The sequence below is a fragment of the Puntigrus tetrazona genome, chromosome 2 (assembly GCF_018831695.1).
Source record: "Puntigrus tetrazona isolate hp1 chromosome 2, ASM1883169v1, whole genome shotgun sequence".
Taxonomy (NCBI): Eukaryota; Metazoa; Chordata; class Actinopteri; order Cypriniformes; family Cyprinidae; genus Puntigrus; species Puntigrus tetrazona.
The window spans coordinates 3,309,721-3,334,916 of record NC_056700.1 but is presented as its reverse complement, the minus strand read 5'-3'; the positions used below and the strand labels follow the sequence as shown (position 1 = coordinate 3,334,916).

Sequence of the window (25,196 nt, the reverse complement as noted above, 5' to 3'; positions counted from 1 at the left end):
CGAAAGCCTCAGTCCTCATCTACTGTAGTCAACTTTTGTTCTATAGAAGAAAGTAGGGGTTAGGGTTAATAAATAATGACAAAATAAAAATTTTGAGATGAACGGCTCCTTTAAAATACCTTCATAATCCAGTGTTACACTTTATCACTGCAGGCTCATTCCGTCATTTTAGTGTCACATCATATAAATGCAAATGAAATGTATAAATGCACATCCATGTTTTTGCTAAAAACGAAACCAAGACAATCAGCATAATATGTTTTGAGACCAATTAAAGGCATCTCTCGCCAAAAAATGCTTTTACTTCCCCTTAGATGTATATGACTTTCTTTCTTCTGTGAAGCACAAACAGAGAATGTTTGAGAAGTAACTATCTCTCGAAGTCCATATAAATGCAATTAGATGGATCTCTCAAAGTTGACACGTCATAAAAACCACACAAAATGAACATGGTATACGCCACATGACCCCAGTGGATGAACCAGTGTCGTCTGGAGTAAAACTATAGACCATAGCTTCCGGCCACCTCTCAAACGCGGGTTCATAAGTTCACACTTGACGTGTGGCGCGGGGCCCGTTGTCAAACTTGCGCAGACAGTGACGCAGACGCACAGAGAACGTCACTTCTCACGCAATTTCCACAACATGCGTGCAGCACACAACAGGGTCACGCTTTGAGAGATCTCATTTCCCTCATCTTTTCAGGCCCCTGTACCATAAAAGCAAACTGCCAGTTTCGTTAGTGCAGAACTATTGAAACTAAGCTGCCAAAACAACTTGTTTTCTAATTCCTGATTTGTATTACGTAACGGAGATCAACACAAGGCTGCCTGCACAGACACCGCTCCGGGGGTCCTCACATTCGGTCCTGGAGGGCCGCTGCTTGCCAGCTCAAACCCTGATCAAACTCACCACCTGTGATCCTTTACAAAAAGTGACACAGAAGCACAGAAGACCGTCACTTCTGACGCAAATTTCACTGCTTGCTTCATAACATGCTGATGTTCGCAGCAGGCTGACAGTTAGAAAGCGATGCTTTTATAGTCTGAAATACTCAAAAATAGTCATTCTGCTACAGAAGACATTGATTCGGCAATTTGGGCGCTTTGGATTAACACTTTGGTGTTTTGCGTGGTTAAAAAAGCATCAGCTTTTGTACATCCATCCACGTGCATAACAAGAAGGATGTTTTTTCTAAAATCTCTGTTCATGTTCAGCAGAAGAAAGAAAGTCATATATATCTGGGATGGCATGAGAGTAAGTAAATGATGAGACGTATGCCTTTACGCTCCGTTTCAAAACCTTATGAGCTGCCTCACATTCTACTGTCTTTTAAGCATCCTATTGAATTTTACATAGATATAGAATTTTGATTATATATACGTACAGCAAGCACGTTAGGCTTGCTCTTGCTCTCATCCACCACCTTTAATCATATTATTCATCACAATGCTTTCCGGCATTGCTTTATCCGCACAGTACCAGTGAAGCTTCGGAGTCTGGCCAAAAAAAGCAATTTTTTAATGCAGCCTAATCTTACTGCTTGCGTTGAATTGCTAGTACGCATGTAAGACTTAGGGATAGGTGGCAGCTCACTTTGGTTTGGAACAGAGCCACAGACTAATAATAATAATAGGAAAAAATAAAGAGGAGAACTTATAGGTCTCACAGCAGACAGGTAGGGGTTGTTTTTATATAGTCCAATTAAGTCAATGATCCACTCAAGACTAAATTGTTTGACAGACTTCCAATATGGTCAATACACTTGCATGCATTGGAATTTAGAGAAAACTCACACTTAATATATGCAACATACATACAGAAGCACATAAAGAATTATTCTGAGGAAGGGAGAACACAGTAAAGCAATGTAAAGAGTTTCAGAAATGAACACTACCCTTCTACAGTATATTTATTTTTCAGTTTTGTTTAATGTTCAACAGAATTCGGGTACATAATGTTCAGTCATGCCCTCACTAACTAAATATCGGCTCATGAATAGTCAGATAAGAGTTAAATCCACACAGAAGTCTTTCCATTTTTTGCTATAGTCCCGGCCCTCTCAGTGCTAGCTTTAGGTCGTGCGCCCTGTTTCTCCTGAGCTGTGTTGACCCGGTTCTGCTCTGTCATTGTGCCACCAGAAACAGGGCTGCTAGCTCTGGAGATCTGAGAGTTTTTTGTGTTATATGTCTGAAACGCCATGTCAAGTTGTTCCTGAGCTACTCGTAAATGGTGGTGCAGCGTAGCCAGGTCAGAGGGAATATTCTCATCAGGGCTTGTGCAGTGCTGCTCAGGCAGCACTCTGGGCATGTTCTGGTCCTGCAGGATGATGCTGTTGGGAATGCGACCCGGTTTGTCAGATTTAACCACCAGGTTGTACCCTGGAGGAGAGCTGGAAATGTTCCTGGAGTAAGGGTAGCCGTATGGAGGTTGCTGGCCGTGGCTTCGACGTTTGCGAAGAGTGTCACGGAAGGCACCGATCCCCAAGTGGAACATCTCACAAACATTGAGCAGCAGACAAAGACAGCTCACCACGTACATGATGAGTAAAAAGATGGTCTTCTCGGTGGGCCGTGAGACGAAGCAGTCTACTCTGTGCGGGCATGGGATCTTGTTGCAGACGTACGAAGGATTAACCCGGAAGCCATAAAGGAGATATTGACCCGTGAGGAACCCGACCTCAAAGACCGCACGGGATAAAAGCTGAAGCACATACATCCTCATCAAGCCTTCTTGCATGATCTTACGGCGGCCATCATGCTTCAATGGGTCTTGGTTTTTTCCCTTGTCTGTCTCTGGTTTGACCTCCTGCTCATCCAAAGTGTCTTCTTCGTAGATCATGGGCTCGGCATCATCTTCCTCCAAGACCTCTTCTAGGTGGTGTCCGTTTCTCCACCGACTGTGGCGGTTCCTCTTGTGGTAAATCTGGTTCTTGCACCGCTCCTCCTCCGAGGTACGGGCGATCTTATGGATGGCGTAACCCAGATACATGACGGAGGGGGTGGATATCATGATGATCTGGAACACCCAGAACCGGACGTGTGACAGCGGGGCGAAGGAGTCGTAGCATACGTTGTCGCAGCCGGGCTGCTTAGTGTTGCAGGTGAACTTAGTCTGCTCATCGGAGTAGATTGACTCACCTCCCACTGCGGTCAGAACGATGCGGAAAATAATTAGCACAGTCAGCCAAACTTTCCCCACAAACGTGGAGTGGTTGTGGATTTCCTCCAATAGTCGAGTGAGAAAGCTCCAGCTCATGTTGGTGACAGAGACCCTTCACTTATGTTCTGCAAATAAGGAAAAATCAGAAATGTCAGCAGATTTAAAAAAAACATTGAACACTTTATTTCTACCTGGTCAGACGATATAAACGTAACTTGGTGCATTATTTAGAAAGGCACGAAAATACGTATCACTAAGTAGGTATCACTGCAGTTTCCAAAAAAATTTACACTACATGGGCAATAAAACTCTGATGCTGATGATACACTGGGCAGCTTTTTTTTAACAATGATGCTTGGGCGCTTTTCAGTTGAGAATGGGTAGCAGATTGGATCTGGATAGTATCTGGATAGTTTAGATCAGTCCGGGGCTCTGTGTCTCGCCTTATTGACTGCTTACAGCAACATTGCTCTAAAAGTTGCCCAGCGTATCATTGTCTTGACACCTTTTTTTTTTTTTACACAAATTTACTAAAGTGTAATTTTTGTAAAATTACTTGAGGTATACCATTCTTTAATATGCTGGGATATTAGAAAATGGATGCTTTTGGATCCAGCATATCCAGCTTCATATCTATGTGTTTTCATAGACGGTAGGTTTGTTCTGTAGATCACGGAGTGCAGAGATGTTCTTGAGAGGAGAGGAGCTCGGGTTCGAATCCTGTGTGACTACGGTTTGACAAAACGGTATAAATCTGCATAAAAGGAAGTTGAAATGGCACGGTTGCATCCGCAAATGCCTTTTCATACCAGTTTGACATTTGTTCTACACTATCAGGTAGGTTTAGGGTTGGATTTGGTGTAAGGCATATTTCCAACATGATAGAGCATTAACTTTTAGTGACAGTCAACTGATATTTTTGTATTCAGAACCGCAGTAATACATACTTGAAGCAACATAATAAAATTGTGTTGCACAAAAAATGTATATATATATTTACGAGACAATAAATATCTTTGCAATTATATATCAACTTTCATCAGTTATGTGAGTATTATCTTTAGTCTAATACAGAATGTCTTCTAACACTTTACTTTGATAGGTTCACAGCATACAACATACTGACTATCAGAAACATTGCAAGTACTATATGGCAACTCTTACAGTCTACTCTGAGAGTTAGTAGACATGTAGTTAACATCTGGTTAAAGTTACTTACAGGTAGTAGAATGTCTAAAGTGGACTAACAAAATAAAGTTTAACCAAAAGGGAAAAAATAATCATGCATTCATATAAAAGATACCAGGAAAAAGGAGAGTTTTTGACCCGAAAACGTGACTGCCGTGACATGTATTATGCAGCTTCATTAACAAGGCAAAAAAACATGTCAGTGATGTTTGCAGGGTGTAAGATTTATCTAAAACAGGGGTCACCAAACTCAATCCTGGAGGGTCTGCAGAAATTAGCTCCAACCCTAATCAAACACACCTGAACCAGGTAATCAAGGTCTTCATATTTATAAAGGGTATACACTGACTCCACTTTCCCACCGTAACATGTCCCCTCTGCTGGACTGAGAGGCAAAAGAGCCGGCTGCATGACTGGATTTAATCAGGAAGCTGTAAAAACTTGACTAAATCAAACAATAATCCTTACTTAAGATCCAGTGGCCCACATGTATTGATATATAGTTTTGTCAGTGTTTGTTTAAAACCATCCAGTTATGCAGAATATGAGATAGAGGTAAATATGTAATTGATAAGTTGTCGATACAATATATAGTGGATGATTTTACTGCAAAATTCAAGTTTCATTGCCTGGAGTCCATTTGTTTCTTTGAACTGCAGGGACCCATTTGTTCTCTTTTCTTTTGACAGTCTAATGAACAAATAATAAATAACATTTGTAATAAAAAATATGTTCTGCAAAGGATCGCTTTGAGCAATGCACAGCGCATTCCAGCAGTACAAGCACCTTATATTCATTATTAGTTCACTTCTCAGAGAGCCGTATATTTCTGAGAACTCTTCTTGGATTATTTGCCAACAATTTCCTATGAATGAATTTCCTACGGTGTTTTTTTCTGCAGGTGAGATATAACGATGTGAAGTTCTTTGCTACTGTCTGTCATTCAGCTGAAGCAGCATTCTCTCTCACCACTCACAGATCAAGTCATTTCCGAACTCCGGTTTATTTCAGGTCACAGTTGAATTGTTCCTAAACAAGACCCCAAGGACAAAACTCGGCCACAAAATTTCAGTCAAAGCTCAGCCCTTGGGTCTGTCTGACAAAGATTATTCAGAACATGATCCAACACATAACTGAGTCTTTAAAAAAAAGCGATATCATAGTAAACATTACACAATCATATGAAAAAGAATCATGATTCAAGACTTTTAATAGTAGGCATTTTTCCTACTATTTGAAAAATTGGTTTCTCTTTATTTTAATGGCCCCTTATGAATATTTTGTTAACAATAAGTAACTTTGTACCTACATGTCAACAAACTTTCATTAGAGTATAAGTAGACTGTCTGGTTTTTATCTGCTAACTCTTTCTTGTGATGATCTACCAACACACATTCTACTGACTTTTCAGGGACATGTCAACTTATTCTAACCCTAACCCTACAAGTCTACTAATACTCTACTAACACTCTACTGAAAGTTAGTTGACATGTAGGTGCAAAGTTACTTATTGTCCACAGAATGTTCATAAGAAACCATCAAAATAAAGTGAAACCATTTTTTCAAATAGTAGAAAAAGGCCTACTATTAAAAGTCTTGAGTCATTATTTTTTATATGATTATGTAATGTTTACTATGGGACCATAAAAATGATTTACAACATGTGTATTAAACATTTCATCAATAAAAGCAACTATTTTTGACAGACACTCACATATTCTGAACACTGAACGCATTAAAAGGTATTAAAACTTGATTTATTTGTTTACTTACTTATTTTGGGAGGTATATAAGTTTATAAAAAGGATTAGAATTATTGTGTTTTATTTAATTATGATAACAAATGAAAACAATGATTACAAATTACGGTTTGCAACATCAAGCAGCATAATGATCTGTTTTTGTAACTGCAAAAATAACTGGAAGAGGCAGACAGCGAAAGTCCTAAATCCCTGACCACTTGAGAAGCTGATGCTTGGGTGATTGCACAAACAAATTAAATAGCAATACTATAATACTTGATTGTGTGAGAGCATCTATCTTAAAAGTATATCATGTGGGATGATCACAATCCTCTTGCATTATGGTATATGGAGATGTCTGACGTATGCATGGACTCAATACCAGACTCAAAATCATTCCTATCAGATGTCTGGGCGAGCAAGATCAACTCCAAGGTTGCAACAAAAAAAAAAAAAGTCTCTCCCTGGAGTATATGAACTGGCCCCTGTTCGTGATTTTAACATGCCATTCCCTAATGTGGGATTTGCCTTCTCCCATACCATCTGAACCGGCAGGAATGGCTGCCACAGGCTCACATTGTGTATCTTAGAGGAAAGCAAGGATAACTGGACACAGATGGTACTCACTATTCGTGGAACCTCATAGCCTGAGACACCTCGGGGAAAATAGGTGTTTGGTTGAGTGGATCCTTTCAAAGGAACGTTTAAAAAAAAAAGGGTGCAATCTTTACATGCAGTTGCTAAAACCTCAGCAGTGATTCGGGTCTGAAATGAAATAAACCATTTTGCTCGAGTCTGCGATATGTTTGCAGTTGTGTGCATGCGTGAGGTAAAAAGTACAGTCACAGAACAGCATGTGAAGGTCAGTTTAGGTAATGTGAGGCTGAGTTCAGTTATGGTTATACATCTCTGTTAGTCACTCATATCACTATCAGTCCCGTAGTTACCACTGCATATTATCTTATTACTTATTATTGGTCATCTTGTTACTTCAGTCTCATTCATGGAATCAAATGTGGAGGAAAGACTTTCGAATACAGTCCCAAGAAGTTGCCTGGTGGATGTCACTTAAACACACTGTAAATAAGCCCCTGGATGTGTGTGTGTGTGTGTGTGTGTGTGTGTGTGTGTGTGTGTGTGTGTGTGCAAGAACTACCTATAACAAAAGTTAAGAGTAAACATGCAGATCATAAATCTAAATATATGGCAAAGGATGACTAAAAGAGGTAGTCAAATAAAGACAAACGGTTTATGTTGTTGCTATAATTATTTTCCCCTTCTCTTTTCCAGAAGTTAATAACACAGATGAGATTAGATGATTCTGTTGTAAATGTTTACATGTTTTTTTGCACATAAGGGTTAAATCTCCAGGTACAGTATTTCTGCGTGCATCCGTTATCGGTTCTGTCCATAAAACTGTAAAATACAGACAAAATGTAAAAAATCTTCAAAGGAAACTTGTGCACACAATGTGCAACCAAATGTAAACCCTTTCACAATCGATTCAGTGCACCTAGCTGTGTTTGATTTGTCATTGAAATAAAAAAGTGAAATGTGCCCTTAATTAATAACGTAAAAGCTGATGGCAGTCTGGTTCATTTGAGCTGCCTTTTTACTCAGTCAGCAGTTTCAAAGAAATCAGCTTGAGGTAAATTGAACTTATATTATTAACTACAGAGAATGAATATAAAAATGCATTTCGAGACTAAAAAAAGCATTTATTGAAATTATATTGTAGAGTACATTTCATTCTCTTTAAATATTACCTGTAAATGTCTCTTGATTAAGTCACTAGAAACAAACAGTCTATTCTACAGGCAGTTCTGGTAACAATGAATAAATGCCAATTGTATCAAGGTCTGATACCAAGTTTTTTTTTCCCATTTAAACCTGGAAATAAACAAACATTTTGAACGAATCCATAAAAATAGAGCACAAAACTACTGTATCAATCAAGAGTTTCCCGTATTGACCTAAATACATATGTTTTACCTGCATTTTGATGCTTTCACTGCATTTCCTTGCGTTTTAGTATAAATGAAGTGTCCTTAAAATCTAAATAAAACCCCACATTTCATAACTTTATCACTATAATTATTTTATGTATTTATTTTACAGTGTAGGGCATACCATGAAGAAATTCCAAATACTAAAAACCACTATTTCTATTACAAAAATAAACAGGCTAATAATTTTAGTGGTGTTGTAGCTCGTCTCTCTCACGTGTGTAAGCGCTACAAGGAAACCACATACGGACCTTGGGAAGTTGCGCCGAGGAGACCCCTCCAGAAGACGCGCGCTCCATCCGGTCATAACTTTCCGCCAAACTGCGGCGACCCTCAGCTTTCCGTCTCAGGTGCGCTCGGTAAAGCGGGTCCACGGTCGAAAGAATCGCGATCCATCAGCATCTAACAGCCGCAGAGATCGCTCCGCGTCCCGCGCGCCCATCGTACACCGTCGGTCTCATTGACGCCTCGCTCTCATCTCTGACTCTTGTTTTGCGCACGCAAGAGAGGAAGTATAAAGAGAAAGAAAAAAACCGCGAGAGAAAGAGTTCCTCGGGCTAATGGCCCCGAATCGAGGGTTTAAACTCCTAGACTGACCGATGGCGTGTTCCTGCACGACTGCCGCGACGCCCTAATCATAATAAAACCAACCCGATGCCTACAAGGATTTATATATAGGTTTGCTATAGAGAAGATAAAACGTGTTTATAAAAGTGCGATTGGCTCAATGCTCTATGCATGCTCTAAGATGAGGTTCATTTACTCACTGTGTTGTTTAATTGACAGATTTACTAAAAATAAAGCAATTATGTGTCTTGACTTTTTATGCTCTCTTGTGTGTCATAATATTTAGATGTTCTGCCCAGGCGAAGATGGAAAGACCAGATATTCGATGCACTACACCGTGTCTTATCCAACGCTTGGACGTTCTCCAAGGAACAGTGGAGCATATACCCTGTTCTCGTTCTTGATGATGAGCAGGCGAATGAACTCTGTGCCCAAGTATATTTTGATTTCAGTTTAGACTTTAAAAGTTTGAATCGTAACACTTCTTTCATTCACACCACCATAAAGCATATCGAGCCATCTTGTATCTTTAAGTATTAGAAATATCAGAGGCTGTATTGAAAAACTGTGGAGTAATTGTAAAACCAAAATTCAAGTAGATTTATCAAAGTGTAGTCGATTTTGTTGAAAAAGTCATTCATGTTATTTCAAATCTTCCTCTTCCTGTAATATCGCTGGACTCTCATTGTAAACCGCTGTCCTTGAAAAACTGGAGAAATTGGTTGGACGGGGTTCAAAATGCATTCCTGATTTGGACAGATCATTGCAACCTGGAGTATCTCCAACAAGCCAAACATAAATTTTTTTTTATTTTTTTTACCTTCCAAGCACCAAGAAGTAACCAGTTGCTTTCTCCAGACAATCTCCTCCTTTTACTGGGAGGTCAGTGAGTGTCCTGTCGTTCATGCATCTAGGAATGTCGAACTTTAAAGGAGCGATAAAAAAGTGATGGGCATTCTATGGGCATCTTTTAGGTCAAATAACCATTTATTCAATCATTGAATTTATTAACATCAACGTAAGTCACACTGCAAAGGTGATACGGGCTAGGACTGCAATATTTTACAATGAAATCAGTTATTTCTCTTGATATTGTAATGATGGTTTTATTATTGATTAATACAACACAGTAAAATACATCTGTGGGGAAACTCTGTGCCATACACTTGTTGAGCTAAATAGACTAAATTAGCTGAGAAACGTTTATGATATAGTTTATTGCTCTTTATGTATTAAAAGATCAATACTTCACATTGCTTATGGTAGTAGTATTCAAACTGGGATTGACATGGCAATGAACATTCCCCATGCCTGAAGCAGTCAGAGGCTTTAAATCTTAACTGAAGAACTAAAATAGAATATATTTTGTGCATGTCATGTGAATACATAATTTTACTTAGCAGCACAAGAGAAATGATGCAGTATTATTATCTGAATAAACCTGTAACTCAGACAATAAAAATGATTACTCAGAACTTAAATGCAGAACGACGGTGATGAACCTTAATATCTTGTGTTATATAATGGTTTTAATTTGTTCCGCTCATCACAGCTCTGCAGAAGAAAGGCTGTTGTCTAGAGGCAGTGCCTCTGTACACGTAGTGCCATGACAGAGCATTGTATGTTCAGTGAGCAGAAAACTATCAGTGGACTCCTATGGATGTGTGTGTTCTTAAGCCTCTCTGGATGTGCAGCAAACCCATTCAGATGGGCCGCTGGCCTCCATCCTCCAGAGGCCAAGCCTCTCTGACCACTTCCATGACAGAACGCACTGCAAATGCCACACACCCCTCATCGGTCATTCTCAAGATAAATGTCCGCTGAAACTTAATAGCAATTTAGTTACTGCACCCATTCATGCCATCTCTTCTAGGGATGCAACTGAGTCATGTGAGAGCACATGTGCCATGCATTGCTCCAAAAGTCTCCAAATATGCAATCACCAAAATCATTCAAATCAATACGCAATCAATCATACTTAAAAATAAATAAATAAAAAATACATGTATTCTGCAAATGCCTGTGGTTTATCATAATCAGAGGAGACATTTGCTAGATATCGTAGGAAATCTGGAAACATAAAAAAGTAAATGAACTCAAAATTCTTTAATTAATAGTAATCTTGGAAAACTGATAATGTCCCTGCTTGACTTGCTCTCTCTCTCATGTAACAAGAAAACTGTATTTTTGAAGATGATCTCTATTCCATGTAATTAAACGGAGACTGAAAATGATTAAGCAAGCACCACACCAAAAAAAATATGGTAGCAACATTTTCGGTTTTTAAGTAAAATTTACAGTTAAATAAAGTAATTTCATTAACTTATATGTTTATAAGTTAACGTTAATATGCCAACTTATTAAAGTACTGAAATCTGTTTTGTACCTTTGAAATATGCTTATAATCACCAAATGCAGAGATGAACCAAAGCCCGTCACAAGCAGCTCTTTAAACAGTAAGAGAAGGTGCACAGTGGCATACGCACAAACACTAATCACCATCATGGTGAGACCTATTAAAATTAAGATATGCAATAAACGTTAATTTAACAACATTAGATTTAAACATAACGGATAGGAAAAACTAATTTAAAAAATAGTGATTTTAAAGAAAAAGCATCAAATTGCAATGCTGGAAATTCTGGGAATGTCAATTTACGATTTTTCCATGTAGCTTTTTACAGGAATTTACCGTTAATCATTTAACAGGTTTTTACTGTAGCGTTTTGGTTTTGGTCTGTTAAAATCACGTCATTTTTACAGTGCACAGTATCATAAACGTGGTCCACCAGTGACTCAGTATGCACTGATTCACCATTTTCATCTTTAATCTGTAAGTAACACAACTGGCCGAGAGCAAATCCACCCTTCTTGACTGTCATCTATACATCCTCATTATTGCAAAAAGTGGTACTCAACAGGACTAAATGGAGACAGTCTTCAATAAATGGTGGCCAATGTATGATTAGTTAGTAATTAATATTCATTATTATTATTTGTTAGGGGACACCATTTTCTGCTTCACTAGAAAAAATGTTATGCACGTTTTGGGGTGAGATTAGAGTCAGTTAATGAAATGATCGCTCTAGTTAGTTTCAATAATGTGTTGGCAATATCATCTGTCCTCAAAGCTAGTTAGGTTGCTGTTTTCAATCCGAATGATGCAGTTAGACTGGCTGGTGAAGTGAGCAACCAGTATTTGCTCTTTTAAACGTCAACTTTAGTTTCTCCTTAAGTTCATCGGGGTGGTCCTAGGTCACAGATGTCAGGGTTTATGTAATAAGTCAAGTTCAACTGAGAAGTGCCCTCAGAGAAACACTGACAGAAACCCGCATCGAAACAACAAGCATGTATCTCCAGAGCCCTTCCGAAGAACCGCTACCACGTACTGACTCAGTCACACACACACACACACACACACACTGGGTGGACCCATCAGCTAGTGTGCCGGCTAACCTATAGGCGGTTTCTGTTGTGGCAGTCTCATTTGGTTACATCTTCTCATTGAGCCAGGCTTAGGGCTGCCTTTGGGTCAATGCCACTTACTGAGAGTTTGATGAAAACATGAATCTACTGAGGTGACTTAGAACAACTGCCCAAAGGTTCATGCCAACATTGCCAAAGAAACTTCCCTCAGAAGTCTGAAGTCTCTTGCACGGCTATAATCAAGTGCAGAAGGACATTGCTGGAACGTCACACAAATTGCAATATAATGTGTATCTACTGCTGCAGTCGAGTCAGCATGCTGTGATGTGGACGTATAGTGTACAGGTTTTGCCCGTTTCTCAATAGGATCTTTTTAAAACACATTAAAACTGCTTCCTTATCCTTTAATATATTTTAATATGTACAAGAAGCCTAAATATTTTCTGTACGTGTGTAATATACACAGCTCACCCATGTAAACAATTTTTTTATTGGACGTGATTAATGGCTTTACAGCACTACAGTATATGCATAATTCTTTCACACTGAATTGATAAGGTATCATGATCTCTGGAAATATAAATACAGTATAAAGTATGGTAGTAGCAATTCAGTAATTCTCCTTCAGAGCATGTCTTCTGAAGGAAATGACTTTTCTTTCTGTTCGGTGATTCATGAAATGCCTCCCCGTCCTCGCAGAGAACAGTGTAAAGTGTCATCTTGTCTAAATCGAAATGGCTTCATCACAAGACTGATTTATGACTCTCTACGTGTAAACATCACAGATATCTTACTGATCTCTGTCGTCCTGGAGAGCTTTTTCTTGCTCGAGTCAAGGCACCCTGTTTTTTTCACAACTCACATCTGGAGATGTCAGATGAGACGTGAGGGGTTTTTTCCTGGATAAGAATATTTTCCACTTCCTTTAGTTCAGTAAAAGTTGAAAACAATATTTCACAAACAGCACTTTAACAGACGCAGGCTGTTCGGTTTTTCATAGCCAGATCCGATTTTGACAGTCACCGATAAATACATGCATTGCATAATGAACACAAAACAAAATAAAAGCATTTAATGGATGAAACGTTTACATATTCTGAAGAAAAAATCCCATGCAAAACCCACCGTTTTCTGAATTTTTCTGCACTTACACTGCTAAAACGGCTTTTTTACACATTTATTTTGTTTCCAGTAAAAATATTTAAACTTCTTAAATCAAGAAGATTTTAAAAAGAAGTCAAAATGAAATTACTTTTTTGCTTAAAAAGAATCTTAAACAAACAGAAAACATGATTTTGCCCACTGGCAGATTATTTTGCTTGTTTCAATTAAAAATTCGCTTAATTTTTGTTGTCTCGAAAGAATTAAAAATTGGCTTAATTTTTGTTGTCTCGAAAATCCTCCTTGATTTAAGAATTTCTATATATTTTGGCTGTAAACAAGACAGTTTCTAAAAGTATTTTTAGCATGCATGTATTCAATATTTTTACTGGACATGGCTTGGCTTCATTATAAATCTATGCATTTTGAGATACCAGATACCAAACTTGTGGAGCGTACAGCTGTTGCATGCATGCCAACACAATCACAGACACTGCGCTCATCGCACGCAATAGTTTTTAACACTCCACTTCAGCAAGCCTGAGGTTATTTCTCTTTCACATGATCTTGTCAAAATCGCCCATGTCATGCAGGGGGGAGAGGCGCAGCCCGAGGGCTCTTCTTCACTCCCGGGGTCACCGGGTTGTAACGGCAACGGAGAGCCAGATCTCCTCCTCAGAGGCCCAGCAGAGCTGCAGCGTTCTGGGTGAACTCAGCCAACTCACACCGCAGGCCTCCCCGCTTCAGCTCTGAACAGCAAAAACAGCCATCACTGACCAAGATTATTATCTCATGGCCATCATGTATGTCATGACGCGAGTAAAGGAGTGCGCATAATTTATGCAGTGATACTTCGGCTGTACCGATCCGTATCGACAGGCACGCCGGTCCCGCAATCAGACGTCTGTTTTGGAATTAGATTAGTTAGCTTTCCCTGATTCTATTGACACGCACCGCATTCTTTTAAATAATCCTGGATAATGTCTGGATAATCCAATATCACTTACGAAGTGATCGTTAAAGCAAATATCCTAAAAATCGTGCCTTTATCTATTCGACTTTTTGTTGCTGATAATGTATTATGCATCTGCTAACATGCCCAAAAAATACATATTTGCCACATTGTTTTATCTGGATCTCCGGTTTCGTTTTTTTTTTTTTTTTTTTACGAATTAGGTTTGTTATCGTCTTTCATCACAAAAAATATCAATGGTATCATTATAATAGTATAGTTCAATAGTTTTTCGTGTTTTTCTTTGGCTGTTGAATGAACAGTATAAGCCCAACACAAGAAATGCATGGATCCAGTTTTTTCTTAACTTTTTATATTCATCTTAAATAAACTTGGTTATCCATGTCATGTGCTATTTACAGCAAAAGCTGACTTCGGCGTGCTTACTAGACGCAAGGGTTAGATTCAGAAGTGTGTGGAAGGTGCGTCTCATAAGCACGCCAACGTTCGTTTCTGCACACCAAATAAAACACATTAAAATCGATAAACTAGCGAGAATGAAACATTTTGTAGAGGAAGCAGCAACGGCCTGGTCGTCATTAGGGGTGCTGTTTTTTGAGACCACTAGATGGCATGGCTGTAAAATTTTAAAATGACTTTTATGGAAGACCTCGGCTTGCACCCGGATCTTAAAGTGACTTCGCTGGCTTTCCATGTAAATAAGTTTAATGGTTTCCATGTGTGCTCATTTAGAAAGATTCATAGTAATGATGATAAAAAATTCTCAATTAGCTAAATGAAGACACAAAACTGTTTGTTTCCAGCCAAAATATTTAACATTTTAACTCAAGAAGATTTTCTAGACAAGAAAAAGAAATCAAAATTAAAATTACTTTTTTGCTTAGAACAAGAAAAATAATCTTAAACAAACAGAAAACAAGATTTTGCCCACTGGCAGATTATTTTGCTTGTTTCAATTTAAAAAAAAAAATTCTGAAGACAAGACAATACATTTTTCGTGTCTCGAAAAAAATCCTGCTTCATTTAAGAATTTCTAGATATTTTGGCTGGAAATGAGACAAAAAAATCTTAATAGAATATAAGATTAGTTTCTAATTGGTTCTAAGTGTTTTTAGCATGCTCGTAATCAATATTTTGGTCACTGGATATGGCTTGGCTTTCCTCTTCTTTATAGATCTACGCATTTTAACATTTTTGTACTCAATTAGCTAAATGAAGACACAAAATGTATTTGAAGAACGGTGTGACCTGTGCAGTAGAATGTCTAATCAACAAATGATATATAATTAAGTAAATAAATCTATACATTTTGTGCTTAAATTATGGAACCTTTAAGAAGACATTATGTCTGTGGTATCAAAAGCTCATTGGCTCTTGTTTGCTTCATCTTCAGCCGCGTCCTGCTGTGTTTCTGTTGTTGTATGCAGTGTATGAATGCTGCTCTGCTGTTCTTTACTCCACCGGTTTCATCGTGGTCTAATTGTAATTATAACTTAGCGTTGAGCAAGCGGTTGGCCCGATTTATGATTGAACTAGATAGACTGTGACCATAAGACACATGAATGAGAACATCTAGACTACTGAAATATTTAAATTAAGAGCGCATTTAAAATAGTGATCTTTGCTTTTTAATCTGAATAAGAGATTAAATTAATAATGCACTCGATTAGATTTTAATCATTTTAAAAGGCCTCTTTCAAAAGCACACAATTTATGTGCAGGAAATCTTCACCCACGTGTCGGTGGTGGTTGTGTGTAAACAAGAAATGCTGATATAAACCTTCTCTTGCAGATGTAGGAGCAAATCCAAATAAAGTTAAGAACTGAAACCTGCTTTCCTTTTAAAAGGTCAATAGCCTCATTTCCTAGTTTATATTGTTAAATGTTATATCTATGTAAATAAAGCTTATAGAATATACAGTAAGTTCCTTTTTATGTATACAGTGGCCCTAAATAGGCAACACTTAAGCTACACTTAATGATGTATAAATATTATTGCATGATATGCAAAATATAATATTTTGTCTGGAAATGTTGCGACGCTTTTTAAACTTAAATAAAATGAAAACTAAAAGACTTTCAAATCACATGTAGAACATAGATAACATAACAAATGTTTAAATGGACGAATGTTACCACTAAATGAGCTCATTTTAACTTTAACGCCTGCTACAGGTCTCAAAAAAGTTGGTACAGGGTCAAAAAAGGGCTGAAAAGCAAGAATTTTTGAGTAGATTTAGCTGGGAGAACGTCTAAATGAACGTGCCGTCAGATCTGTAACATGATTAGCTCTAAAAGGGATGTTTTAGACAATCAGAGTCTCTCAAAAGTAAAGATGGACAGAGGGTCTCCAGTCTGTGAAAGAGTGAGGAATACTATCAAAACAATGTTCCTCTACATCAAATATACGTATAGCATCATCAAAATATTCAGAGATATTACAGAAATCTCTGTGTGTAAAGGACAAGGCTGAAAACCATTGTTGGGTGCCTGTGGTCTTTGGGCCTCAGACGACAGCATGATTCTGTCATTACTGAGCTTTACTAAAAGGGCCCAGTCACTTTGAGAAACCAATGTGGGTAAACACAGCTCGCCGTACCATCTGCAGATGCAAGAAGGAAGCCATATGTGGACATGGTCCAGAAGCGCTGTCACGTCTTGTGGGCCAAGGCTTATTTTAAATAGGCTATGGACTAAAAAGTCCAAATTTGACATTCTTCATGTTAATCATGGATGCCGTGTCCTCTGGGCTAAAGGAGGGAGACCTACCAGAGTGTTTTCAGCATTCAGGTCAAAAGCCAGCATTTAGAAGTTTAGAAGGTGCTTTAGAAGGCTTTGAATGTTGAAAGGTATAAAAAGGTTTTGGAGCAACATATGCTCCGCTTAAGATGATGTGTATTTCAGGGAAGGCCTTGTGTATTTCAGCAGGACAATGCAAAACCACATACTGCAGCTATTACAACAGCATGGATTCGTAGTAAAAGAGTCTGAATGATAAACTGGCCTGCCCATCTTTCAACTACAGAGAACATTTGGTGCATCATTAAACAAAAAATACATCAAAGACAACCACAAATTCTTCAGCGGCTGGAAGTCTACATCAGGCAAGAATGGGACCAAATTCCAACACGAAGACTTCATTACATGATGCTATGGCGTGCACCATAAAATGATCACATAAAAAAAGTTATTTAAAGATTGCATCGAACCACCAAGACAGAGAACCTGATCAAGCTTTTATTACAGAGAAACATGAAAATTAAGCCATCTAGTAGAGGGCACTTATGTATTCAAAATGGTTTTAGTAAGCAACTAAACAGGCCTTTGGTCATACATGAGCCAGACTGTCTATCCCCAGAGGTAAAAAATTATAAAGGGAGAACTAAAGGGAGCAATGGGCTGTCTCGTCTGAAGTAAAACAGATCCACTTCTGCCCTGCTAAAGCTCCAGGTCTTAGGATGCAGACTGGCCCTCAACTCATGCCTCAAGTGAAGATCTGCCCCCTAATTCAACTGACCTAGGATGCACACAGCCTTCAGCGACAGAAACTTATTCCGCACCCAAAAAAACTATGTGCTAACCTCCAATGAGGCCAGAACACATTTCCCCTTGCCGGTGTATGGGTGAGATACTGATATGTTGTCCGTCCTTACAACCTCTTGACAGTCTTGAATGTCTGGAAGGAAATAGCTCAAAACTGGAAAAACTGTCATTGTTTCACAGGCAATTATGTGCCGTGTGAGATGATCGCCCTTTCAAACTCCGTAGGCTGGACAAACTTCACAAACAGCGCCCCAACCTACCGATGAAGCACGCCGTGATCGTCCCAAAGGGTCAGAAATCTGTGCATAACCTCGCTTGTTCTGTTTTAATTAAAGGTGAACAGACCTGAGACAAGCAGCGGAGAACTGCTTTTGCATATAGTGTGTGAATTCAGTTCCACAGGTATGTACTTATACGTCTACATGTAAGAAGTTTTTATTGAATGATAGAGTAGCACTTAAACGAATCAATGAATCCCAAGAGTTCCATGTTTACTTTAATATGAAACATTAGCAAATTGCCCGCTCATCTTTTCGCGTTGGTCTGAATGAAAATGCTAATTCGTTCTTTGCCACTAGGTGCTGCTTTATCAAGCATTACAGACCAGATTTAATGAAAAGGAGTCCAATCTGACCAATCGCCGCAGATTAGCGTCACAAAAACAAGGGGTTTGGAAAAATTTATCGTTGAGCGAATTGTTTGGAAGTTCTTGCGCAATTAAGGTCAAATTAATGCGTATCATAAGTCAATCAAAGTGCTTTTTGACCTTATAGGCATGTCAGCTTGTTGTTGGGGACTCCCAAAACCAAACTATAAGTCAGAAACCATAGGCAAATAAATGGCATCTTAAATGCTAAAACTCATTAGAGTAGAAAATAAAAATCATAGAGGCTCAACAATTAATCAAATTCTAACCCCGTGGGAATCACTGCCCTCCCAAAAACTGCTTGTAATTCCCTGACCCCGATATAACAACAATAAAAGCTCTGTTTTATTGCCAATGATATCAGTTTGTTAAGTGCTCATTAGACATCCAAACAGTGGGAATGATTCTGCTCTGAAGTGAACGTTGGAGTGAATGTATCTGCTCACAGTGGAGTCCATGACCATCATGTTTGTGTCTGGCACTTTCAGTGGATTCAGACCACACAGAAAGCAGAAAGGAGCCGCTGATGTTACCGCTTGGGCTCCGTTTCAGGATATGTTTACACAAAAAACGATTTACTAAAAACAGAAAGAGTGTTTCCTTTGCATATTTGAGGTTTGGAGGACTGAGAACAGCACTGTCAAAGCCATCCACGTTCACTAAAATTGATTTATGATTCATGCCAGGTCAGTGGTTGGCGATATCCCTTTGTAAAGAAACACTACACACATGCATACATGCTGTATCTATAGACTGAACATGTAATACTCATGCATGCGACATCATAACAGCAGCTTAATTTAAAAAAAAAGTACTTCAGACACATAAAAAGTTTTTAGGTGAATCCCCCACCCTTTTTTTAAAGGAGGCAATAGTCAAACAGACACAGAAAAACTGGCAAGGTGTAGTTTTGGGCCATTTTATCTGTCCCACATGACTAAATGACTCTTTGGTCAGTGAGTTCACAGAACGAGGTCACTGTTGTTGTTCAAAGGCCACATTTGGCAGAAACATAGTAAAGAGCTCTTAAAAAGCACTTGTTGCACACACTAGAGATTTACACTCAAGTGAACTTTCATCAGAACAATCAGGGTTACTTTAGGTAGAAACCGTAGGCATATTAATTACATATTTGTTGCACTTATTTTTATAATGAGGCTCTCAATAATGTGAAATGTTTATATAATAATAATTAAAAAAATGTGCATTTTTTTCCAACTTATGCACAGTTTAAGATTCTGCATGGGCCTCTTCTTACAAGATTTTGATAACATAGTTATATTGCAGTTTGAACTGTAAAATATTATACATTTTTAACTTCTATGAAAATATACTTGGAACATTACACAACATTTTACATCCCTCATGTGCATATATCGTAGTAATTACAATAACTAGGTAATAATTAGGTACTAACTCTGAACTTTTATATTACCAGTACTTTCTTGTGTAAGTACAATGAATGTACATTGTGCAACCCAACTATTTGTTTTGGAAAACTCTTAGATGTAGCAGCAAATATTGATATTTTTGCATAAAAAGAAAGAATTTATGGTTATTATTTGACAATGATTTACAAGGAAATCATGTACAAGTAAACAATCAAGCAATGTTACAAATAAAAATAATAGTACTCATCCAATAGTATATTTCCATAGTAAAATGTGCACCCAAACACGCTGAAAAGATCACCAACCTCTCCATAGCGATGGCAGACCTCTTCACCAAGTCTTTGTAGAATTAGCAGGAATTGACCATGAACCCGCAACCATTGACACTATCACACCAGTGAGAAGTAAAGAGACGCACACAATGGATCATTTTCCCTCAAAACCATTCACCACCAAGTACAGGCAGTGACACTCAGGAGCAACACCACAGGCCAAAAGAGCCATTGTTCTCCCTTCTGTTTGTATGTCTCTTTTATTGTGCTTTCCGGCGTGATTCAGTCAGAGAGCTCTCATCTCGGTTACATTCGTCAGCTCTTTCAATGCATTTTTTGTAAAAGTCCTAAAATGGAGAACTGATTATTGTAAATTGCACAACTCTATTCTTGTTTGCAGTGATGCGCTCTCAGAAATAAAGGTACAAAAGCTGTCACTGTGGCGGTACCTTTTCAAAAGGTAAACTTTCGATTCTAATATGTACACTTTAGGTAATAATATGCACCTCTAGGATACCAAAATGGAAAAAGGTTTTCCACCAGTGACAGTGGAATGCTGCTTTCCAAAAAAAAAAATTTAATGTATTTCATTACTAAAAGCTTATTCAAAGCAATAAAGGAGGAATACTACTACAGCTCTGTTCTAAACTCGTTGTTGCGAGTGTCAATAAAGTTTATTATTTAGTACTTATGACTGAATCTCTTTGCCACTGTTTGGTAACACACTTTCCGGGATGGCGTAGTGAGACGTTTTACAATTGGTGTGGTCTAGAAAGTCTTTGTTAGATGGGTGCTATTTCTATTTCCGTTCACTAAGAGTCCAGAGTTAAGATTAGGGAAAAATAGAGCCCATCTTACATTGGCCTTTCACCAAAAAGAGTATGCTGGATCACCAGTTTCTAACAAAGGAAGTACTGGGCGTTACTGCTGATTTTTCATTACCAGTGAACTTCCTGCCTATATAAACTGAGCTGTCTCCTTCCTGTTTGACGGAAGCTCCAGACCTTCCAATCCCATAAAAGGCAGAAAAAAATATAAACACAACACGTGAAAACCACTGCGAGACATACCTCACCTGCAGTTGAGTACTTTGAAATTATTTTGTCATTCTACTAATCTTTATAAAATTTGTAGCAGAAGACAGAAAGAAAAGAAATTAGAAGCTCCATACTATTTCTCTGGATTGGTAAATTAAGCCAGTTATTGTAAAGACACTTTTAAAAATCACTTTATCATTGTATTTTTTCTGGAAATAAATCAGTTTTTAGTTTGTGGGGCAATTCACAAAAATAGTTTAATTTAAACACCATTAGATATCTAGCAGAGTTTGACACTCCACCCAAATATGAAAATAATCTCAATTAATCACCCGCATGTCATTACAAACATATTCTGGCATATCATTTTTAACTGTTTTAATTATTTACATTTTAAATATTATGATATAGAACTTATTGTGGTAAAAAAAACTATTTGAACTCCAATAACATTGCATTTGAAGTACGTCAAACATGTTTAGCAAGAAATTAGGTTGTGACAACAGGTTTGACTGATCATTTAGATGTATTTTCATTTGCTGAGGTATTTTATCAATTTTTGAGGAGATTTGCGCACATTCCAATCCTAGCAGACTTGGACATTGCATTAAAAAAAATAAATCTGTTCATGTTCAACGGCCAAAAAGCACATCAGATTCTTTATTTCTGGAATTTTAGATGAAAAGAATTGGGGAAAATGTCTTGCATGCATTTTAAGTATTGGAAATCAATATACACGTGTATAACTCTAAACATTAACTCTATTACAGTTAAGATGTAGCTCTTGTTCATGTGACAACTAGTCCCAATCTGTTTAATATATAAGAACTTGTAAAAGAGGACAGACTCGATGTCTTATTTTACTACTACGTACCATGACTCTCAGGCCTTCTAGATTGAACCTTTGTTATAGTTTTTTCTTGGTGCAAAGGTCAAGACAGTAAAGTTAACTCTATGTGAGTCTTTTTTTCCTCCTGGTTCAGAATCACAATGAGGAACAACAAAAAGACAGAGAGATTAATATATTTATTTGATATATACCTCATATATCTTGTTTTTCTATAAAATAGCACATAAGAAATCAGCACAATATGTTGATCTTTTTGATCTTTGTTATGCACAAAATTACCTGTTTTATAAATATCTTGTTCCTATGTATGCTGTATGACCTCTGTTTTTCTTGCTGATGCAGTCTTTGGGCAACACAGATCAAACTGGTTGTGAGATAAGCAAAAAAAAAAACAATACTTAAGGATAATTTAGAACCCAGATGTCAGTTTTAAAGCCTGCTTTCATTAAGGAATATTGTTGAAGCTTCAGTGTACTATTAAAATGAAACCTTTTTAAAATCTGAGTCTGTATCTAAACTGGATGTCTTTAGTTGGTTGCATGGAGCCAAACCCCCATCGTCTGATATCAATACCTGGAATCTCTTCATTGGAATTTTTCAGCTCAAAGTCAAAGTAGGACAGCATGAGAAAGACAAACTGCTTCAGCTCATTTGTGGCGAAGAATCTCCCAGGGCACATAGTTGTTCCTGCTCCCCAAGGCATGTTGTAGTACTTGAGTTTCTTCCCACCTTTGTAGAAATCAGTCTTTTTGCTTCCATCCGGCGTGAGGAAGCGGTCGTACTTGAAGGTGTAGGGATCCGGGTAAACTTCTGGGTCCACCTGAACGGCTATGTAAGGGAAAATGGCCACTCTGTCGTCCTTGCGGATCTTGTATTCTTGTCCGCTGGCCATATTGATGGTCATATCCTGCAAAACAGCTCTGGTAAGGACCGGGGCGGCTGTCAGACGGAGGGTCTCCTCGACTGCACTGTCTAGGACCAGTGTTTTGAGGAGCATATCTCTAGTGAGATCAATCAGCGGCCCGCCTCGTTTTACCTCCTGCCCCGTTTCTCTGAGAATCTCCTCAACTTCTTTCTTGACGGCATTCATTGCATCGGGGTGCTTCATCAGGTACAGGAGCAGCCAGAATGCTGCAGGACCCGTGTTTCCTTGAGACGCCCACAGAAGCAGAAACATGTATCGGTCCTGCATGAACTCCTGCATGCCCTTCTCGTCTCTCTCCTGTTGCTGGTCGCTCACCCAGCCGCTGATGTTGTCTCTGGATCTCATCTTCTGCACTGAAAGCGTGCTCCAGAACAGCCTTTTCAAACGCTCTGCCTCCATCTTCTCACTGGGTCCCAGCACACCATAAGCCAGATTCGGAAATAGCTGGTCGTATTTTCTGAATTCTTTGAAAAGCTTGTCCGAATGTATCCGGTCGATTTCCTTCGCCTTATCCAAAGATCCCATGCTTTTGACCGACTCATTCCCGAACAGAGCCAAATAGCCTGCGCGAAAGACAATATTATAGCTGTACGTAAAAAGTCCGGTTTCTTGCCATTGCTTGTCATCTTCTGATCCAACGCTATGGAGCATCAGATTCTGAAGATTGTACATCATGGCCTGAGTCATGACGACCAGACCATCTCCCATGAGATGCTTGGTACTTGATGTTTGGAGAACCTTGTGTTCGCTTTCAATGGAATGATAGCCAAATACTCTGGAAACCAGCTGTTCTGCAAATTTACTGAAGTCCAACTTGGTTCTGGCCTCTTTGACCACAGAGCCAAAAGAAAGTGGGTCTGTGATAAAATGGAAATAAAAGCCTCCCAGCTGGACTGTGAATATATCTCCGTGTTTTTCCTTCATTCTCTGCAGGAATTTGGCCGTATCTTTCCTGAATTCCAGCACATGGCCAAACCAGGGAATAGGGCCCTTATCTAGAGGGGGTTCTCCAGCTCGTCTGCGCCGAAAAGACCCCAGAAGGTAGAGGGCACCTATAACAGAGACGAATAGAGCCAGCAGGATCTGGAGGAGGCTGCCCATCTTCCTCTTTGGCGTTCTCTTGGCTGCACTCTGCTCTGTTTTTAATTCCCCTTCCCTGAAAGCAGTGTTTATGTCCCACCCCTGTTCTCATCATGTGACCTCTCGTTGTGCAGGAAATGACTTGTAGACTCATTTTACAAGAATGCTGTTTTTCTCTGGAGTTCACTTTTTTGTAATTATATCACACACACAAACATATATATGTATAAAGTACATGGCCTTTTTTTATTGCTAAAGCACATTAATGCCCTATTCTGCGTAACAATATTTTAGAGCACTTAATCATATCCCACACCTAAACTGATCCGCTACCTTACTAACTATTGATAAGCAGCAGATCAGACATTTATTGAGGCACTTTTTAACAGTTAACTTTTTTAAATAGTTAACAGTGAAAATGGGTCCTCGTACTACAGCATGATCAAAACAGCATTTAAATCACAAAATGTAAGAACGAAAGATTAATACATTTCTGAGATGAATTAATTTACATACTATGTGTAGCTGTGAGAAAACAGCATTGAAGAACAGCTTGTGTTGAATTTAGCATATAATGTCTAGCTCCTACTTAACAGTCTGCAGATAATGTAGTGATGTAGAAGGGAAAGGATCAAGGCTATTCTTATCACTGAGATAAGAGAGATCTGGTTGCAGAAGTTAGACATGACCTTGATGGTGCAATAATACTTTGAATCACTGCCTGTTGCTAAATGCTTTCCAACAGCTACATTTACTGTTAGATTCACAGGATCTCAGGCACTTTGATCAAACACCTCAGGCACATTGATCATCTGAGATGCACTCGGACACTTTAATAAACTGCAAGACTGTTCTTGACCAGAAGAAAGCCACAGACAAAGAAAAGACAAAGGACACTCACAAAATGTTCACACATTTTATACTAGCCTATGTATTTTTCTCAAGTCATTATTTTCAGGAGGATTAAAAATGGTTGAAGCCGGTCTAACATGATGAATTGTAAAACACATCACTGCAGTTTAGTCAAATACTGAACAAAAGAGCTGTACAGTAACAAGCACTTTCCCACTTATCTTCTGTGTATATAGAGAAGTTGTGTAACTTTAAGACTGAGTCCAGTTAGGTAGAGTACGAAAAACACCAAAACAAGTCATACTTAATCTCTTATTTAGTAAGACTTCACCTCCTTTGCATGATAAATCATGGAGTGGAGGACCACAGAGCGTTTGTAATTTTTTGCTTCATCCTACTTTGCTGATAAAATGTAAAACAGGTAAACAATACACT

At 38.4% G+C, this 25,196-nt stretch overlaps 2 protein-coding genes across 3 annotated transcripts; both read right to left on the bottom strand.

Annotated features, from left to right (window-relative positions):
- Nucleotides 1-1,911: 1,911 nt before the first annotated feature.
- gjc2 (gap junction protein gamma 2) lies at nucleotides 1,912-21,916 on the bottom strand. 2 transcript variants are annotated; one of them, XM_043218239.1, is made up of 2 exons: nucleotides 20,051-21,916; nucleotides 1,912-3,287 (listed from the first exon to the last, which is right to left on the bottom strand). In XM_043218239.1, the coding sequence occupies exon 2, from the start codon at nucleotides 3,256-3,258 to the stop codon at nucleotides 2,014-2,016; it is 1,245 nt and encodes a 414-aa protein (XP_043074174.1). In that variant the 5' UTR covers nucleotides 3,259-3,287; nucleotides 20,051-21,916; the 3' UTR covers nucleotides 1,912-2,013. The 2 variants fall into 2 exon arrangements, with proteins under 2 accessions (XP_043074174.1, XP_043074183.1); XM_043218248.1 differs by lacking the exon at nucleotides 20,051-21,916 and adding an exon at nucleotides 8,350-8,726.
- A 149-nt stretch (nucleotides 21,917-22,065) lies between these two features.
- On the bottom strand, nucleotides 22,066-23,981 carry LOC122324044 (5-beta-cholestane-3-alpha,7-alpha-diol 12-alpha-hydroxylase-like). Its single transcript, XM_043218229.1, has one exon. The coding sequence runs from the start codon at nucleotides 23,928-23,930 to the stop codon at nucleotides 22,398-22,400; it is 1,533 nt and encodes a 510-aa protein (XP_043074164.1). The 5' UTR covers nucleotides 23,931-23,981; the 3' UTR covers nucleotides 22,066-22,397.
- Nucleotides 23,982-25,196: the final 1,215 nt, after the last annotated feature.

Excerpts from the sequence above, each read along its gene's own strand:
- gjc2 (XM_043218239.1), bottom strand. The coding sequence starts at position 3,258 with ATGAGCTGGAGCTTTCTCACTCGACTATTGGAGGAAATCCACAACCAC.
- LOC122324044 (XM_043218229.1), bottom strand. The coding sequence starts at position 23,930 with ATGGGCAGCCTCCTCCAGATCCTGCTGGCTCTATTCGTCTCTGTTATA.